General features: G+C 47.7%; 1 protein-coding gene across 1 annotated transcript in view; it reads right to left on the bottom strand.

Moving 5' to 3' along the window:
* Positions 1 to 14,262, bottom strand: part of Srl (sarcalumenin) — a 55,560-nt gene that overhangs the window by 13,672 nt on the left and 27,626 nt on the right. The window contains exon 2 of the mRNA XM_028788402.1: positions 137 to 238. Within this exon, the coding sequence (XP_028644235.1) occupies positions 137 to 206 (70 nt within the window). The 5' untranslated portion in view covers positions 207 to 238. The remainder of the gene's footprint in view (positions 1 to 136; positions 239 to 14,262) is intronic.

Here is a 14,262-nt window from a genome sequence, read left to right as displayed (position 1 = left end):
GCCCTCTTTTTGGTTATCCCCCAGCCTGAGCCCCTTACCTCCAGGGTTCTCCTCTTCTTTGTAGTCCCCCAATCCCCGGCCTCAGAACTACAGCTCTGGGGCCCTGGCTCCCAGCCTGTCTCCCTTCCCCAGTTACCTGAGTAATCATCTGCTGGCTTGTCCTCATTCAGCATCAGGGTTTTCTCAATGTGGGAGCGGTCCCTCATGGGAGCTTCTTCACTCACATCCTCAGCCTCTTCTGAGAAGAGAAGCAGACAATGTGGGGTCAGCACAGCTAAGCCAGTAGTGCTGCAAGCCTCACAGAGATGGAGCAGGGCTGGGCCTCAAGAAGATGCAGAGCAAAGTTGCCAAACTGAATGAATTTTAAAGGTATACACAACTTTTAAGACCCATGCTCTGTGTGTTTGTGTACATGCTAGTGCACAAGAGTGTGCATGAGCCTGTTTCTGGGCATGTGCAGAGGTCAAAAGTCAACCTGTGACGTCATTCTTCCAGATCTATCCACCTTGTGTACTTATCTACCTTTTATTTTTTACAATGTCTGCCATTGGCACCTAGGGCTCAGCAATTAGGCTTAAATAGCCAAGGATCTGTATGTCTCTGCTCACCAGAGTTAGGATTATAAATGCATACCACCACACTTGGCTTTTTCTGTGGGTACTGGAGATCAAACTCCGGTCCTCACAGCTGTGAAGTGAGCATCTTACTGTCTGTGATGGTTGGTTTTAGTGTCAACTCGCCACACATCAGTGTTGCCTGAGCCTCATTCATTCTGATTCTCTTAATTAACGTAGGGCCCACCCACTGTGGGTGGTGTCATTCCTAGGCAGATGGGCCTGGGCTATATAAGAAAGCAGGCTGAGCAAAGCGGAGAGTAAGTCATTAAGCAGTGTTCCTCCATGGTCTCTGCTTCAGTTCCTGCCTCAGCTTCCCTCAAGTGGATAGCCTGTAAGCCAAACGACTCCCTTTTTTCTCCAAGTCGTTTTGGGTGTTCTATCACAACAGAAAACAAACCAGAACTATCACCCCACCCCTATTTACTATATTTATTTTTTTAACTGCATTGAGCACAGAAAGTGGTGTCACACACTTATAATCTTAGTACTTGAGATACAAGAAAAGTGGATTTTAAGGTCCGGACAGACCTAGGCTGGATACAAAGACATTGTTTCAAAAAATAAAACAAATCAGATACCTATCACATATCAAGTGCCAAATGTCATGCTGGAAATGCAGTAATGCTGACACAGGCACAGCTCCTGCCCTTGGGGAGTTGTCCTACAGTCTAATGGGAATGAGCTGATGAACTGTCTTTAAAACATGTGGTGATTTTGAGTAGCAAGGAAGCTATAGTGGCTTTCAGGGTCTAGGAAGAGTATCTGCAGGTTTAGCAGGGGAAAACAGAGAATTCTTCCCTGGCATCTGCTCTTGAGCTAGAGTTAGAAAAGAAAAGAAAGTAGTTTTCCATGGTGGGCCACATAGGTTGCCTGACAAGGAGAGGGCTGAGTGTTCCAGGAGCTGACTAGATATCTTTAAAGACCACCACTGGGATTTGCACTTTATTCCAGGGCAAAGAGAGCCATTGGGATATTCTACTCATACACAAGACCAACTGAATGAACATCTTATCAGAATAACACTGAATGAAAATGAGTAGAAGGAACCACTGCAGGTGTGTGAGTGTATGTGTATGTGCTGACAGCCACCAAAAGGTCAGCTGTCCCACTGACCAAGCAAACAGGAGATGCCCATGATTGATGAGTCCTGGGAAGGATGTCGTTCATGTTCCCTGGCCTCTGAGGTCACTCATTTCTAGCAAAGCTGCCTATTGAGGGCTCTAAGATTAGAAGAGTTGTAACTTAGGCTTGTGGGTAGAGGGAGGCCAGTGTCTGCATGCCTGACTTGTGCAGCTCTTAGGCAATCCCTATTCCCAGATCCAGATATGATAAGGAAAGTGTACTGCTTGCAGCTCTACCTCCTCGTAGAAATAATAAGTACATAACATTAAATTCTATAAGAAGCCAGGCATGTGGTACATGCTTATAATCTCATTCCAGAGGCTGAGGCTAGAAAATCAGGAGCTCAAGGACACCTTGACCATTATATAATGAGTTCAAACCCAGCCTGAAATACATAAGCTCCTGCCTCAAGCAGGGAGGGGCATGGCTTTAAGGAAATCTGTAAGGAAGCCATGTGGAAAAACTGAACGAATGACCCAGCCTCTGCCCCAAAAGCCAGTTTCTTCTAGCCACACACATATCACAGGAGCTCTGCAGGTCCTAGCCACATCACCCCTGACGCTACCCAATGGCTCAGCCCCTCTCCTCCTCCTTCGCTGTCCTCAGAGGGCTGCTCTACTCTAGAGGAGCATTTGAGAGCAGTTGGAAGTTGCAGTCAGCCTCAGTTCTCACCTCATGATCCTGACCCCTTGATTCCTGACTTTTATACCTCGTGTAGGGGGTCTTCAAGAACAGACTTGGGTTCTGGCACACAAGAGGAACCTGGGGTTCCTAACCTGCCCTCTCACTGCGTACACTTCCCTCCACCAGCCAATCTCAGGACCAGAAGCCTACCATCAGTCCCTTGTCCTTAAGACTGACCCACATCTAGCAGCCCTAAAGAGGGGTCTCTTTGACCCTCACTCGAAAATGGCCAGGTCCTTCTGGAGCCTCTTGCTAGACCCATCTACACTGAAGGTAAGCAGCTAAGGAAGTGCCTCTCTGAAATGATCTGAGGGCCAGAACTAGGCAGGGGTTCTCCCACCCACCCTGTTTGTCCCATAATGTACAGGATTTCCATAAAGAATGTATGGGCTAGAGATTCCTTGCCCTGAGGAATTAATTCCTACCCCGATGAGTAATTACAGGATTCCCTCTCCCCTGTTGTCTCTCTTCAGATGCCTCTGCTTCTGTGTCCTGGGTCTTGCTGCCCTCGGACCCTGTGTTCAAATCTTCCACATCAAGCTGGGCCCCTTCCTCCTCATGTCCTGTGGCTCCTGGTATTTTCTGGGGCTCTCCGGCTTCCCTAGGGGTGCTCCCTTCTTCTTCTTCTGAGCTAGCTCCATCACCACTGTCTTCTACAGACTCTTCTTTAGATGGAACTCCTTCATCCTCACTTCCATCTTCTTCACTACCCTTTTCTTCAGAGGAGGCCTCAGTCAGGCCCTCCTCTGACATCCCTGACACCTGGTCCTCGGGAGGGTTGTTTTCAGTCTCTCTCACCTCGGAACTCTGAGTGTCCTCAGACTTTTCATTGGCCTCTATAGCTGAGCCAGCCTCCAGGCTAGATCTAGGCTCCTCCTGGTCCTCAGTCTTCTCCCCAGATTCTGTATCTACCTCAGCCTTTGATTCTTCTGCACCTTCTTCTGCCTCTACTCCAGAAGATGCTGTGTCAGAGATTGCATGTAGGCCTGTGGGCTGATGATCAGGCCCTGGGATGGCTGTATCCTCTGACTGCAGGGAGTGGTCCTGAGGCTTGTCCTCTGCTCCCTCCCTGGCTTCTGCAGCCATGTCAGCCTCTGATTCATCTCCAGCAGGTATGGCATCCTGGGCTCCATCTAGCTCTGTGGATTGGTGATGAGACCCTGTGTTGCCATCACCTTCTGCCTCATCACTCTCTATGACAGGAGAGACCTGGGTGGCTACAGACTCTGCTGTCCCTGATGCCACCTCTTTCATAGGCCCATCTCCTAAGAGTCCCTGTGGTTCCTCAGGGACCCCACTACTTCCCTCTTTCATAGGCCCATCTCCTAAGAGTCCCTGTGGTTCCTCAGAGACCCCACTACTTCCCTCTTGTACGTCTGCCTCCTCCTGTCCTGGTTCCTCCCCAGAACTCAACTCTGGCCTCTCTTCTTCTGGCCCCCCAACCCCTCCTAGAGGAAGGGTGCCTGCTGCATGTGGGTCCTCCTCTTCCTCCCCAGGCCCTTCGACATCCCCCGATGAAGCTGACTCTGCAGCTGAGGTATTGGACAGGCTAGCTTCGGGTTCGGAGCCCTGGCCGTTGGCAGTGGAAGGGGCCCCTGCAGGGGTCTGCTCCAGGCTCTCAGCCTCCCTGCCGTCTGGGTAGTGAAGGAGTAGGTTCTTGTCTCCAGGGGCCGCATCTGCATAAAGCGCCCTTTCTTTCTCCTCTAGACTTGCGTCTCCAGCAGAGAAATGATTCTCCAACAAATTGCCAACATCTTCTGTGCCACCCGAAGCAGAGACTTGCAGTTCTAAATGGTTAGAACATGATTGGTCAGTTCACAGGGTTGGCACTGCCCTGCTTCTCAAGAGTCTATATCAATCTAGCTCCAACTGCAGGAAGCGCCATGTGTGCCTGGTGTCCGGGGTTATGCCTCCCAACCTGGGTCCTCTGGATCACCTGCCTCCCTCCAAGCCTGTAGGGTCTACAGAATAGGGAGTTAAAGGATTGACCTGCTGTCCACCCCTAAGGGTGTTAGTTGCTGTAGTAACCCAAGAGCTGCCAAAGCTTGACCCTGACCTTCAAGTCTTTCCCCTGGGTCCTAATGACTATATATGGATAGAAAGTTGGGTGAGCCCTTCCAGCCCTTCCTCAACCTTGGAGCCGGTGTGGCACGTGCCACCTGGCTCCCGAGGAGATATTCCAAGATAGGACAAATGCGAGTGCATTGCATTCCTTGTCAGTTCCTAGAGTCATTAACCAGCATGCTTTTTATACTACTATCAGCAAAGGAGTGAAAACAGGTGTTTGTAGGCCAGATAATCTTAGGTTACAAAGCAAAGTACTTAGGGGATTACAGCTTTATTAAGTCACACATCTAACCCTGTCCCCTTAAGGGCAGGCATTTGCTGGCCTCTCTACCTCAGATTAGAGGAAACCGGGCCTGAGGAGGAGATATCCAAAATGGGCAGGGCCTGGGCTTTCCAGTGGCCTCAGCCAACCCCTTCTGAGGGGATCCCCTTCTAAGGTCCTGAAACTGTACCCACAGAGTGGAGGGCACAGGGAGAACAGAGCAACAAGGGCCCAGTTTATGCCAGAGACTGACACCAAGGGTCAAGTTGGGTACTTTTGGAAAGTAGGGTGCGAAGCAAAGCTTGGGCTAGCCCTTCTGATCTTCTCTCCCAAGCTGGGATCTGCTTAAAGAGGAGGCCTGCAGGGACCACTGAAACCCCATAGGAAGGGGTGGGATATGGGATCCCCACTTTAGTGTGACTAAGACTTCTCCCTCTACCTCTGTGCTGGAAAAGGACTCCGTCTCTTAGACAAAGCCTAGTGTGTGCATCGCCTGCTTCATTGAAGTAAAACCCTTCATCTCCAGGTACTCTACCCCTTACCATGGGCGTTTTCTCATTAACTCCTACAACTGGTCAACTGTGCCAGCTCCTGAAGGATGGGAAGCTCTGGGGCACTCATTACAGAAGAGCCCTATATACAAATGTATATGTGACTGTTTATGAACTCATTCATCTTGTCTGGAAGATTCTAGACCTAAATTAGTGATGGTTTTTGCTTTGCCACAGACACGTGGCCACCATGTGACTAAGAGGTGACTAGAACACAGAGCTGCCAACTCCTAGTCCATGATGTATTCAGGGGACACAGGAACCTTCTAATGGGGATCCCAGCCCCTGACTACATTTATCCCCTATCCAGGATTATGCACCTAGCTCCTGGGTAGCAGAATTTGTGTTTTAATTGTGTGCTCCCAGTGCTTGTGACCCTTGGATGCCCTACAGAAAGTTCTAGAAGAAGTCTGCATTTACATGTAGGTACCAGTAAGAATTCCCCGGTCCCTTGGTCACAGCAGGGGTAGCTAAGGTGCCTCCAATTTCTTCCCCTGCTTATCTAGCTCCCTAGTCCCTGGGCAGGAATTTGGTTTAACCTAAGGAGAGTGACAATCCTCTGGACAACAAGATGTATAAATATACATGAGAAACATTTACATAATTATTTACCATGCCAGGCAATAGGAAACATCTCAGTCTCTTTAAGAGACTTTAACATCTCAGTCTTTTTAACTTTAAGACTTAGAGTTATTTGCTTCTGAAAAACAAGTATTACTTATGTCTGTTTTATAGGTGAGAAGACTAACATTCTGGGCCCTCCTGGTGTCACATAGCTACTAACAGGCTGAGGACCTTTAGAAAGGCCTGGCCTCTGAGCAGGGTTATCACTACTCAAACTGTGGCCCAGAAACCAGCCCCTTCCTGAGCATCGCCTCAGAGTTCTCTGGAGACAGAGATCTCAGGCACCAGCGAGGACACATGGATCAGTAGTTTTTAACAAGATACCCAATGTACAGAAAACTATGGATCGGGAGGCTCTGGTCTCCACCACTTCCTCTCCACTCCCTTCCTATGTTCTCAACACATGGAACTGCCTTGGTCTTCACTCCTAGTTCCTCCCCTTCACATTTAAATGATCCAGGGTGCAGCCCCAGCAACAACAACAAAAAAATATCTTCAGTAATCCCAGTAACACAAAGTTACAAACCACTGCAGCTTCAAAGAAAAATTTTGACCCCAAGGCTTCTGCTCTCAGCCCTCCACATTGAGAAGACCCCCACTGGGAGCTCCCAACTGGGGTAGGCTTCTAAAATCTGCCATCTTTCCTTGGAACAGCAGTAGTTACTAGCTGTTCCTCTGATGAATCTAACTCTTTCCACAGGCTCCTGTTGCTCTATGATGAAGATGTTGATGATGGTGATGGTGGTAGTGGCTGTGGTGATGGTGATGGTGATGGTGGTGGTGGTGGTGGTGGTGGTGGTGGTGGTGGTGGTGGTGATGGTGATGGTGATGGTGATGGTGATGGTGATGGTGATGATGATGGTTTTAGTGATGATACTGAGCTAAATAGATTCTAGGTCTGGGTCCTTATTATATTTCTGATATTCTCAAAATAAACTCTTGATTCAAAAGAAACACTCTCATGAGAGTGGCATGAGAAACCAGATGTTGAGGGGTTACCTGCGGCCTTCAGACTGCTGTTTCCACTTTTAGATACTGGACTATGTGTGTATAGACCTTGATACCTCTCATCTTTGGTTTTTACCTCTTAGATCCAACCTGCCCCTGAATGTCTGCGAAACAGTTTTGAATGAAAGATTGATACCCCCATGACTTCCTTCTCAGGCTAAAACTAATGCTCTGACAGAAAGACTTTTGGTGAAACCAGCTGTCCTGTTGGGGCTCCCAGGGCTCAACCTTAGGAAGCACTGGACCCGAGTCCGTTTTGGGAGGCACATCTGATGCTTGGTTCCTTGAGACTCAAGGACAGTGTCCTTTCTTTCTTCCCTCCCTGGCTTCTTGCCAGCCCCTGTTGGTGCCCAAGGGAAGAAGGAAGAGGGATGAGAGGGCACAGAGGATCCCGGGTGGGCTGAGTTCTAGTGGAATGAGTGTGGTTCCATATCAGGATGTGAAGTATCACACTGTATGAACCACTGCCAACACAGCCACCTCAGCTCTGGCCAGGCCTGAGCACTGACGTCAAGGCACATGAATAGCAGGCCCCAGCTCATCTCCAGAGGCCCATGGGAGGCCCAAGCACCTAACATGCTGGGCCCCAGCTTTGCTCACACTCAGGCACAGCCTGGCACAAGCAGTACTACCTCTTTCTGGAAATCCTCCTACTGTCAGCCCTCTTGGAGATTCTAAGATTTTTGCTGCTTTACTAACCCCTGATCCTAGCAGTAGCTCCCACATACCGCTGGGTTCTCTTTTCTCCCCAGAGTCAAGCACACTAACTTTGCTTCCTCTACTCCTCCCTTGTTCCACAGCATCTTCTGTGGACTTGGAGAATTGCTGAGTTTCTAAGGGCCTATGAGTCCAGCTGCAAAGGAGGAAGCTCTGGCCAGGGAGGAGCTTACGGGCTGGCCAGAGGACAAGGTCAGGCTGGGACAAAGCCTTGATCTGAGGCCTTCAGTCTAGTGTTCCCACTGAACCTCAGAGATTACCTGCTTGGGTTCCAGGAAGTACCTGAGGAGAGAAGGAAATGAAATAGCCTAGAGATAAGGCCTCCTTTGTGTTCCTTGCCTCCCTCAACATGTCTGCCCCACTGTTCAGAGTGGGAAGGAAGGAAGAAAACCAACAATCACAACTCTTCCTTTCTCTTCCCAGATGGCAGTTCTTCACTTGTCTGATCCATGGCTGCACAGTTCTGAGCAAGATCCTGTCTTGCCCTCGTAGCTCTGAGAGAGTTTGGGGTCCTCACAGCCCTCTCTGGCAGAAAAGCAAGGTTTATCAATCTCTCTTGAAATGAGGAGGCAGATACAGGAAATATAAGGCATTTGTTCCACAAGCCATTCATGCAGCCTTCTTCCTAGGAATGCTGTGTGACCACCACACCTGCAAAGCTTGTCAAGCACTGAATGCAGGCTCTGGGGTTGGGCTGGTATAGAGTTGTGTTTTATAAGACAATTCTACATAACAAGGCCTGAGACCCTCAATGCTAAATCTTCCTCAGCACTGAGTATCAGGGAACTTGGTCCCAAGATTGAAAGTGAAGGTCTAAAGGACAGCTCTCAGAACCCAAGAGCTTTTGTTACTGATCTGTTTTGAGGTCACCTCAGTGCAAGTCCCGCTGCAGATTGTCTCTTTAGAACTTTTTCTTTTGGGGGGTTGGGGGCTCTTACTTTGTGTCCCTGGTCAGCTTGAACTTGCTTGGTAAACACCAGACTGACTTCGAACCTCTGCCTTCAAAGTGCTGTGGTTGACTTCTTAGCAGTCTTTAATAAGGATAGGCTGAAGTTATTCTCCTACATGCTTTCTCATCCATTTGATCTGAAACTATGAAGTTTGCAGTCACATATACCCACAATTCCTTTTGACATCACTCATATATACATATGCAAATGAACCGTCAATAGTAAAAAAGATGCCAGGGGAAAAGTCTTTCCTGGTTCTACACTTAATCAGGACATGCTGGCCTTGGAGCATACAGGAGTTCCAAGTCCCACCAGCTGCCCTTAGCTCACATGTCAGCTTTTCACGGGCTGTGAATCCAAAGTGACCAGAGAAACATTAGAATCCATGATGATGATGATGATGTTTTCTTACTTTCTATCTTCTCATACCCTCTGCCTTCCACTGACCCATCTTCCACATCTTGTCTCTGGACACTGCTGTGCTGGGCAGACATGGACCAGCAGCCTCTTCTGCTGCCTGTTAATTTATTCATCTTACTTATTTGTTTATTTATTTTACCTTATTCTACAGAGTGACTGTTCACCATTCCAGGTAAAGACTTCATCAAATAATGTGGCTGCCAGCTGATACCATTAGGGTTTTAACAGAGAAGTTTCTGCCAGAGGAAGGTTGTCCACACCCTTCCAGGACCAGAACCAGTCTCTTGCCATCCTTGGCCTTTAGCCCTTCCTCCAGACAATGGAGACTAGGTCCAGTAGAAGAGGCAGTGGAGGTTTTCTTTGGCTGAGTCTCTAAAGTCAAGGCTAATCCCACGAGTATGGCTCATCCCTAGCAGGACTCTAGCCCCTCAATGGTTCAGCAAGGGAAAGGCAGAAATCACAGAGAATCATCTTAGTGGCCAACTACTTACTCTAACTTCACTAAGCGAACCTCTTTAAAGCACCTACCTTGAGGCAACAGGAATCATTGACAGCATCTGCTTCTAGAACCCAGCTCCCTGCAGTGTCTAAATTGTCCCTGTGCCAAGTCAAATCCTCACTCCCACCTCCACTTAGCCAATGACAGGGCTATGTTTGGCTAACAACAACAACAGCAACAACACTTCTTCTTCTTCTTCTTCTTCTTCTGCTTCTGCTTCTGCTTCTGCTTCTTCTGCTTCTTCTGCTTCTTGCTTCTTCTTCTTCTTGCTTCTTTTTCCTCTTCCTCTTCCTCTTCTCCTCTTCCTCCCTTCCTCCTCTTCCTCTCTTCCTCTTCCTCCCCTCCTCTTCTTCCTCTTCTTCTTCCTCCCTCTCTTCCTACTCCATTTCCTCGTCCTTATTTTTTTTCTAAATTTTTACTTTTTGAGACAGGGTTTTTCTGTGTAGTTCTGGCTGTCCTGGAACTCATTCTGTAGACCAAGCTGGCTCAAACTCAGAGATCCATCACCTCTGCCTCAGAACAGGGAAGTCTTAGCCCATCTACTTCTTCTCCCTTTGAAAAAGATCAAGACTTCAACACACTTGGTTTTTACCTATAAAGTACACAGAATTGACAGAATAACTTTATTTTCCACCTCATACCTAGTTCCTGTAATTATTTGGTTTGAGAGATATACAGAGAAATTGCTATAAATCCTCTGACCATTGGCAGATACATAGGGCTTGTGATAGATGCCAGGGGGATTCATGATATAAATGATGTTTGTTCATTTTTGGTTTGTGGATGGTTAGTTGGCTAGTTGGATTTTTTGTTGTTGTTTTTACTTGTCTTTGAAATAAGCTCTCAGATATTGTGTCATGGCTTCAAACTCATTATGTGGCCAAGGCTGATCTTAAGCTCCTAATCCATTTGCCTCTACCTCCCAAGTGCTAAGATCACAGGCATACACCACCAGGCCCAAACAATTGGTTTTTTAATTTTTGTGTGGTTTTGGTTTTTGTTTGTTTGCTTTTTAGTTTGAGGCTTTTTGAGACAGGTTTTCTTTATATGTGTCACTTTGGATGTCCTGGAACTCATTCTATAGACCAGGCTAGTCTTGAACTCACAGAGGTCTTCCTGTACCTCCCAGATACTGGGATCAAAGACATTTGTCACCACTGCCCAGCTAATTGTTTTTTTTTAAGCCAAGGTCCTGCTATATATATAGTTCTGGGTGGCTCAGTTCTATATAACCCAGCCTGGTCTCAAATCACAGCAGTCTTTCTGCTTTAGCCTAAGTGATGGTATTACAAGCATGTGTTACCCACACCTGACTTGCTTACTCATTTTGAAAGATGACTATCTCTAGGAGAAGCACAACATTTGGTCCTGAGCTGGGAGTGTAGCTCAGATGGTAGAGTGCTGGCCCAGCACACACAAAGCCCTGGTTTAATCCCCAGGACTCCATAAACCAAATGTGGTGGCACATGTCTATGATGCCGATACTTGGGAAGTGGAAACAAGAGGATCTAAAGTTCAAGGTCTTGGAGTCTGAGGCCAGCCTGGGCTACATAAGACCCTGTCTTAACAAAAAACAAACAAACACAAAAAAGATTAAGTCCTGCTGCCTAGAGGGAACTGATAGAGATGCTCTATTGACAGCTGCTTTTCCAGAGATCAGCATAAATATTCTCACGAGAGTCAGTGGGTAATAATGTCCTCACTTTGGAAGGACTAAGACAGTAGGCCAGGACAAGGAAGGAGGAATGAATGTAGGGTGAAGTCTGAGGAAGACTGGGGCTGGAGTCTGCTTCCCCTGCCTCCCCACCTCCCAGCCTGAAGAAACTGCAGATCCCTGGGGTCTACATGGAAGATGCTGGTGGAACTGAGGGCTTAGCTCTTGAGGAGAGACCCAGCGGGAGCCAGGGAGTCCATTCCCTCTGGATGCCTGGCATTAGGGTCACTGGGGCTTGGCAGTGAAGGGAGCAATGAGACCCAACCTTAGGAGTCTGGAGGAAGTCCGATTGGCTCTCCAGCTTGGGACATAGATCTAATACCTTCACAGTCTGGGCCTGAACCAGTATTGCTTTGTCACACCTCACAGGCTGAGAAGGCTTCTGACACTTAAGTCAAAACACCAATCTCTCCAGGTGCAGTTGGGAATCCAGAGTCCTGGGATCTGGACTTCGCTGTTTCACCATCTATGTGACCTTGGGCTGTCCCTTGACAGACTGAAAAAATACAGAGCCTAATACCCTGCTTTGGCGACCCCTTTGGAACACTGTGATGATGTTTGAGAACATCCAATGAATGTGAACTGTGACACTTACTATCTCCTAGAAGAGCAATGACACCTGGCCAAAACCCAAATGCACTGAATGGCTACAACAGAACCAGCTTTGGACAAGAGGTGAAGGCTTGCCCCTCAACTTGCTCCTTTGGACCCTCTGGGTCTGGGAGCTCAATCAAGAGGCTAGAGAAGGTCTTTCTACTCAGAGCTCCTTCTCTCTAGCCACCAGCCACAAACGGCTGAGGTGGGATTTGTAATCACTAATGGGATCTGATGTCTCCCTCATCATTGTCTGAAGAGTCTGGTGACTGGAGCAAAGGAACAACCCTAACCTGTGTGCTGCCTGGAAAGTACCAACTCTCAGAGCCTCTAGACCAGTGCTTCTCAGCAATCCTAATGCTGCAGTCCTTTAATACAGTTCCTCATACTGTGGTGACCCACAACCATGACATCATTTTTGTTGCTACTTCATGACTGTCATTTGACTAGTAATGAGTCATACTATACACCTGTGTTCTCTCCTAGTCGTAGGTGACCCCTGTGAAAGGGTCCTTCAACCTCCCAAAGGGTCTCAGGCTGCAGGTTGAGACCTGCTGCCCTAGAGCAAATCCAACCTTGTCCTGAATTCTCCCTTCTGAGCCTGGAATGTCCCAGGCAAGTATGTCTGACATACTCAGGCCACCTAAAGTGGACCACTCCAGAAATCTGAGATTTTCCCAAGTGGCCTAGACCCAGCACCTCAGACACATGGGACATCCCCTTGGAATATGCCCCTCAGGCCAGCTTTCTGAAGACTCCCTCTCTGGACATCTAACCCTTCAGGAAGGAGTCATTACAGGCAGATCAATCTGAAAACAACTTCCTTCTCTGTGACTTTAAGTGTCACTAAGAACCTAAGCTCTAGGCACCCCAACCTCACCTATTCAAATACTGAAACCAGAGGAGGTCCTTGTCACCAGGGAGCCCTTAATCTGTTACATACCTTGTTTTTGGACAAACAGAGCCATAGAAGGCCATATATTCCTTAGTTCCTAGGGCGCTCACTCTAGGGGAGGAAGGTCAAAGCCAAGGGCAAGGATAGAGTGAATGCATATTCTACACTTCTGGATCTAGGTTGACCCTCCCCAGTAAATGCTGAAGTCCACAACTCTGGATTTGAGGGGCTGAACAGGCTATAACAACAGGCTATAGCTCAACCTACTATTCGGATCCTCTCAGTCCATCCTGGACACCAGTCAAATCTCTGCACCAAAGCCTCAATACAATCCTACATTAGTTCCTAATGTCACTAAAACAAAGTACCACAAATTTAGCAACTTCAAAAGGTAGAAATTCAGGGGGTAGTGACATATCCCACGGTGTTGTGCTTGCCTAGAATGCATGAAGTTCTAGATTTAATCCACAGCACTACATAAAATCAGAGGTAGTGGCACATGTCTGTAATTCCATCGCTCAAGGCAGAGGCAGAAGGGTCAAACATTCAAGGTCATCTTTAGCTACATAGTGAGTTCCAGACCTGTAAAGGTGACATGAGACATTATCTAAGAGAGAGAGAAAGAGAAAGAAGAAAAGGAGGACTCCAGAGATGACTGTGTGGTTAAGAATGCTTGCTGCTGCCGGGCAGTGGTGGCACACATCTAATCTCAGCACTTGGGGGCAGAGGCAGGCGGATTTCTGAGTTCAAGGCCAGCCTGGTCTACAGAGTGAGTTCCAGGACAGCCAGGGCTACACAGAGAAACCCTGTCTTGAAAAACCAAAACAATAACAACAACAAAAAAAAGAGTGCTTGCTGCTATTCCAGAGAGAACCTGAGAAGAGTTCACAGCACCAATACTGAGCAGCTTACAACTGCCTACGACAGTTCCAGGAGATCTGACATCCCCTTCTTGTTCTTTAGACAGCTACCTACATGTAGAATACAATCACACACACACACACACACACACACACACACACACAAATAAAAATAAGTCTTTAAAAAAAGAAAGCAAAGGAATAAAAATTCATTCTCTAACAGTTCCAAAAGTCAGAGTATGAATCAAAGCATCAGTTGGGCCCCACTTCCTCTGAGCCCTATGGAGGGGGGGGGCTGTCTCACCTCCCTGGCTCCTGTACCTGCCGGCAATCCCTGGCTTACAGCTGCCTCTTTCAGCTTCTGTCTCCATTTTCACATGAGCTTCTCCTCCTTCTCTTCCCAGAGGGAAGCCACCATATTGGACATAGAGCCTACCGTTCTCCAATAGGACCCCAACTAGCAACAGCCACAATGGTCCCACTTCCAAAAAAAAAAAAAAAACTGGCACTTGGGTTAGGGCTTAAACATCCATCTCATAACAGATGTTGTAATGGCCTTTATGCCTGAAATTCCCTTCTGCTTTCTATAGGTTCCAGCCTTACCTGTTCCTCTTGCTAGCCGTGTCTCCTACCACACCCCTTACAATGTCTTCAGGCTACACAGATGTATGACTGTCT

Source organism: Grammomys surdaster, unplaced genomic scaffold, assembly GCF_004785775.1.
Source record: "Grammomys surdaster isolate TR1022 unplaced genomic scaffold, NIH_TR_1.0 125745, whole genome shotgun sequence".
Lineage (NCBI taxonomy): Eukaryota > Metazoa > Chordata > Mammalia > Rodentia > Muridae > Grammomys > Grammomys surdaster.
Note: the sequence above shows the minus strand (reverse complement) of the source record. Positions and strands in the feature narration are given on the sequence as shown.